Genomic DNA, 6,279 nt, shown 5'->3' on the forward strand with positions numbered 1-6,279 from the left:
AGATATTTATGTGCTATATTTTTACTATAGAGTAGTGAGACGAAGAGTGTCATGTAAGTTATAGAGTAGAAACAAATTCTACTCATGCATAAAACCATTTCTCATCCTCCAACTCATGAATTTGAGATAAGCTTATATATGAACTTTGGAAAGTGGTGGAATGTCAAATTACAAACTAAATAAGTTAATTTATTTAGTGAATTCCAATTCCTATAAAATGAAAGGATCCAAACGCCTCGTGGTAAATTGCCTTTCTAAAAGAGGCATCAAGACTATATATTATTAGCTTGTATAATTAATATTCAGATCCTAATGACTGCTTAGTGCTCTAACTAGGTGTATGCCCGTGCGTTGCTACGGGTAAACATGTTATGGTAAAATATATTGAGATGTAGAAACAATATTTGTCGTCCTATGCTGTGAGGGCATTCGGAGTTGAGGTCCTCGATGGAGTACATGGCTCATTTTGTGGCCTCTTAATCGTCCGAGAAATATTTGGAATCATTGACAACAATGTTGAGTTCCGAAACATTGACAACAATGTTATGAAGTGCAAGCAGCATATTGTTCTTCTTTCTCTATAATTAATATAATTAATGTTAGCAGATTCTCTCTATAATTACAATTACATAATGACCAGAATAAAGCTCTTATAACAGTTTCTCATGTAGGTACCACAAAGTTAAAAGTGTCATTTCACATAAACATAAAATACTATCAATTTAAGAGAAAACGTATAGAAGTTGCAAGGTGGCATGGAAAATCATACTCCCAATAGCAAGTATCATAGTACAACGCCTGTGTGTTGCGACGGCACACAATCATATTTGATCTAATTACCATAACTCAACTGATATTATTCTAAACAATGTTGTACAGGGTTTAAGCTACCACCAATGCTGATATATAAAACTTGTCAATGATGATTTCCTTCATCTTAAAAATATGATAAATCCAAGGTTTTCTAGTACTGGACGATGTTGAAAGTAAGAAAATTTATTTATGCTTAAATCCAACATATTTACCTTTTCCCAAACCCGAAATGATAAAAATCATCAATTAGATTAGCTTGTAATTATTCTGCATTTGACGATACAGCTAAGCGAGCGGTTTTAGTTATAAATTTTCTGAATGCAATTCCTGTCCACACCCTGTCTTCAGATTTTTTAGTCACCTTCAAATTTTTGCATTATCTTCAACTCAGCTGGACACATAGGTCGGCTTGCAAGGGGGAAGCTGGTGATGGAGCATTCTCTGCAAGCAAAAAATAACTTGCTTTAACCATAATGTATGAAACCTGCATTGATAAAATGTGTAGTGCGGCTGAGCTAAAATTCACCTTTAGCTTTGGCTTCAAGGATTCGATAGCAGTCGTAGCCCATGTGGTGCCGATGTATATTGACAGGTGTTTCTTGACCGGTCAAGACACAATACATATCTCCACTAAGTGATGCAACCAAAACGGTAATGCATACTGAGTTTAGTGTGAATTTAGTTACACAATAATTACTTAATGTTAATGATATATACTGAATTAAGGATATAGATAATGGTGTACCCAATTTAGGGCATCTTCGGTTAGGGGTCGATTGAGGGGGATTGGAGGGGATTAAATTCCCTCCTATACAAATTTGAATAGAAGGGGATTAAATCCCATCCAATCCCCCTCAAACCACCTCAAACCGAACAAGCCCTTGGTGTTCCACATAGTAAAAGAAAAAATGGCATAGTAGTAATTACATTGAAATTTGACATATTGGGCTCCAAGTAGTAATTACATTGTTTTAGCATGGTAGCATAGTTCAAGAGAAGAGGCCAGCTGTGCATGACCATTCAACAAAAAAATGGCATGCATGCTAATATGTCATAACTTCAAAACATTCTATAGATGTCAGTATTAAATCGGCCTCTATGCAAAATATAATGCATCACAAATCTGAAACTCTTAGCTGAACCAGAATCAGGCTGAGTCGAATGCCTCACTTCACTCCCATAACTCTCAGCATATTGCAGGAAAACATTCAAATAACCACACTATGGAAAGATCATAAACTTTATTTCCAATGGTTCCATAGCGATCAGAACAAATTCGGTATATAAGATATTCTAAAATGCCACCCAATATTAAAACTTGTAACTGCAATTGTAACCTGATAGATCACAATGGCTAGCTTCATACCTCATATCTCTTAGAATTCTCATCAGAAAAATGTCAATAAGTACTTGATGGAAAGCTAATAAAGTACTCTAAAACTTTTACTATTATGAGTTTCCCTGAGTCGGATACCAGGACCTTCAAAAACGTCCTGATCTGCTACTGCAGAAGACTGACGGACAGAATAGACCAACAACAATATTCAGAGATTCAAAACTCTTGAAATACAGAACAGAATTTTGCGAGTAAATACTCGTTGGAAAGAACGTGAAATTATCTAAAACTTTCACTATAACAAGTTCCTCTGAATCGACCTCAAAAAAACTTTAAAAACGACCCGATCTGCTACTGCTACAAACTGATCATTCTGATCTTGACAGGATTAGGGTTAAATAGGAATAATAAACCACAAAAAATCATGGGGAAAGAAGTAATCCATCTATGTAAATACCTCAAGGAGACCACGACCTCCTCCCTCCCTTCTCTCCTTATTTTCATCTAGCTTTTCCAAAGCCAAGCTGCAGCACAGATCGAATCGGTATAAGAACAAGGAGCAGCAATAGGAGGGTTGGCCACTCCTCCAGACTTCGGTTGTTGTTGGGCAGACCAGATCCGGCGGCAGGAGCAGGCCCCTTCTCTTCTTCTACATTTGTTTTGATAGATCAGGGAATGGAGGGACATGACGGCGGGGATTAAGCAAAATAGACAACATGGATGGCTATTAAGCAAAATAGACAATTTCAAGCAAACATGAGGCTAATAACAGAACCACATCCACAACAGATTGGCCCTAACATTTATCAGCCAAAATGTCTTGGATTTTTAAACCCGCTACACGTCTACATTCTTTAGTCTAGTAATAGCAGCCAGATTAGTGACCAAAAACTTCCTACAAGGCTCTATCTCGTAAATAGAGGGGCGCTACCCTGAGGGCGCATCAGCAATGGTGGAAACTCATGGTTCCACAGTAACAGAAACGATTGGGTATAATGTATAATACGCATATTATACTGAGCCTCTCAAAAACATTATATAGAGAGATTACAAAGACAAGGGGAAAACACCTGCCCGAACTCAAATATCCTGCCAACCAAATATGATCTAACAAGAGTTTTAGTTCAAGACAACCTCGGTTCAAAAACCAAATATCATGAAGAGCAGACTTCACAAAAAAGCAGACTTAGAACACCCTGCATGGTTTCCCCATGGTGCTCTTGATGTAGAGGCATCTTACCTGCAACGCATACATCACAACGTGTTATAACCAACTCCTTCGACTTACATTCTAAAATGTTCATTAGATGTAAACACAACAGGAACAATTCTTAAGGCATAGATGCAATAAAGACCAGAGGATCACTCACATTCTACCAGTTTTTCTTCAGAAGAGACACGAGGAAGTTTACGCTCATCTGGATGTTCTGTTGGATCTGCTTCTCCTCCATAGACAGGTTACCGACCGCAACACCCATGCAAAGGACTTTTGTTCAGTTGAAACTTGACTGTAGCCTTCGTCTCATTCACCTTGGATTCCAGGAATTCCTGGTGAGTGACCAGAGTGGGGAACTTGCCTGCAGGAGTGATATCAACATGATTCAATCAGCTGGGCAGGCAAAGCAGACCACATATATCAAAAGCTCTCCAGATGAACAGCTCCAAGAGTATGTCATCAAGCAACTAATAAAATAGTTCAATACAAACACAATGACAGGACATTGCCTTGCAATAAGTACCAAATTAGTCATTATCATGCAAAACTACATAGAGAAATATGAGACAACACTGCATTGCATGCTACAGCTTGGCACGCAAAGTAACTGTCATGTCAGAAACGGACTACTTGTCTGCCTTGTTGAGACCAGGACCAAGGAGACGGGGAATTTGCTTGATGATGGTCTCTGATGCCAAAAAAGCATGGTACTTCTTGACAAGCTTCTTAACAAGCTTCTTGTTCCTGTTCATTTTCTTGAGGGCCTCAACATCCATGTAGTCAAGTCCCATCTTCTCAGCCTGAGAATGCAGTAAAATGGTTTGTGTGGGGAAAAGTTGATCCAGATAAGAAGGGCACTTGCATTATCTTAGCAAAACTTTCAATCTTCCATGTAGTTGAGCAGGATTTGTATAAGCAGATTTAATTGCAAATGGAATCAAGTGCGGGCTTGGACTGACTAATACATGCCAGCCACAATTGAGTAACTCGAAGCATTAGTGTTTTTGCAGATTTACTACTGCAAGCATGTTCAACATATAAATAAGTACATTTTCAAGTGCATCATCAACTGCCTGTTTACCTCCTCAACGTGTTGGGCATCACCAAGCATGCACACCTTCATCTTTGGACGAGGGATGTGAGGCAACTTAATAGAGCCACTGAAACGCTTGTCCTTTTGTGGATCATAATTCTTTAGACTAATCTGAAGCTCAACAGTCTCAGTGAACTTCCTATTCTTCTTGGCATCCTGAACTATCTGGGAGATGGCATCCTTGAGAACCTCGGACTGCAACTTACTGCAATAATCAATGGGTAGAATTTATTAGGCAGAGATAATCTATCTGGATGGGAACAATACTCTAGAATTCCAAATACTCCTGCCAATAGGAAGAATTGCAGAAGGCAAAAATAGTAGAATAATCAATAATAATAAGCAAGCTACGTGAATCCATCTCATGTGTCGAGACAAGAACCTGAATCTATCTCACATCCATTTTCATTATGAGAATGAAATAACAGTTGGACCCGGCTCCCAAAGAATCAGATTGGAATAAGCCTACTAATGGGGGTCTAATCCACCCCAACCCATAGCCAATCAGTCAGCTGTTGTAGCCCAAACCTATCCAAAAATCTAAATCAAGCACCCACCCCAACATGCTCTGTAACACACACACCCAAGCCAACCCATTTTAAACCGTGGAGCATGCTAACTAATGATGTCAGGTTGTTTAATGGTCCATCCCCAAGCTGTCCTAAATATATAAGCTTAAAACATCAGAAGTTTAAAAAGTTAAAACACAAATCATACTGAAAAGGGCAATCTGTAGAAGAAATGATCTGGCCTTGGCACACTCACTCATGATGAGGTGTGTGTCAATCTGTAGAAGGGCAATGTGTAGAAGAAATTTGGAGGTGTGGGTGTCACAACGAGAAGGTACCAGTGCATCTAACCTCATAGCTGCAGAGCAGACTGGCAATCAACATCGATATTGCAACAGAACCAAATGGAAGAAATGATTCGGCCTTGGTACACTCACTGAAAATATTTATCGTAGTTGATCCTTTAGGCGCTCCTAATATTTCTGCGGTAAGGAAACAAAGTAAGAGATTAATCACCAAGAATCTTGCAAAAAGGCAAGAGAATGGTAAAGGCCTAACAATTGTGTGACTAATCCAACAATAATGAAAACATGGAAGATAGTCAGTCTTCAAAAGGATCTGCTGAAACCATACCTTAGCTGTAATCGCTGCCAGAAATTGCGAAAATGGCTGGGCAAGAAGCTCTCATTCACCTGCTGCTCCTCTGGCATGATGTTGAATGACATGGCACTTGCAAAGAACTGGAACCTAAGTCGCAGCTGTTTCATGTCCCTAATCTCTCCCAAATGTGCAAAAAGCCCCACAAATGCACCCGACAGAGAAGAAAATATAGCATACCAAATGTGTGTTAATCATGTTAATACTACATGCTGATTAAGTCTGAAATCTAAACCTACCACATAGTTAAATAATTCAGCAACAAATCATCGTAATCGCCTAGCCTTTTTGCACATTCATTCAGATTCCCTCAGATCCACAGGATGCCACAAGAAAACTTTATCTAATCCACCCTGATTTCGGCTAAACGTCTAGCATGTTAATTGAGAGAGGAACAGCGAACGCACCCGGCGAGCGAGATCGAACTGGGAGAGGATGTCGTCGACGGCCTTGATGGTCCAGTCGATATTCTCATGCGCCGTCCGGATCGCGTGCGTCCTCACCTGCAACTCCACCAAGCATACCCGCCTCAAATTCCATCCAACCAAGGCGTGACGCGTCCGAAATGGTGGGGCATGATACGGGGTGGGCGAACCTGGGTGGGGCGCATTGCGGCATCGAGCGCGGAGAGGCGGTTGTCGAAGGAGCCGAGGAT

General features: G+C 39.9%; 1 protein-coding gene and 1 long non-coding RNA gene across 2 annotated transcripts; both read right to left on the reverse strand.

Moving 5' to 3' along the window:
* Positions 1-737: 737 nt before the first annotated feature.
* LOC103638689 (uncharacterized) lies at positions 738-3,035 on the reverse strand. The gene is made up of 4 exons (XR_558973.4): positions 2,763-3,035; positions 2,607-2,673; positions 1,340-1,443; positions 738-1,254 (listed from the first exon to the last, which is right to left on the reverse strand). It is a non-coding gene; the product is annotated as an uncharacterized lncRNA (long non-coding RNA).
* A 614-nt stretch (positions 3,036-3,649) lies between these two features.
* Positions 3,650-5,323, reverse strand: LOC103638688 (60S ribosomal protein L10a). Its single transcript, XM_023301090.1, has 3 exons — positions 5,319-5,323; positions 4,447-4,663; positions 3,650-4,165 (listed from the first exon to the last, which is right to left on the reverse strand). The coding sequence occupies exons 1-3, from the start codon at positions 5,321-5,323 to the stop codon at positions 3,992-3,994; spliced, it is 396 nt and encodes a 131-aa protein (XP_023156858.1). The 3' UTR covers positions 3,650-3,991.
* Positions 5,324-6,279: the final 956 nt, after the last annotated feature.

Source organism: Zea mays, chromosome 9, assembly GCF_902167145.1.
Source record: "Zea mays cultivar B73 chromosome 9, Zm-B73-REFERENCE-NAM-5.0, whole genome shotgun sequence".
Classification (NCBI taxonomy): domain Eukaryota; kingdom Viridiplantae; phylum Streptophyta; class Magnoliopsida; order Poales; family Poaceae; genus Zea; species Zea mays.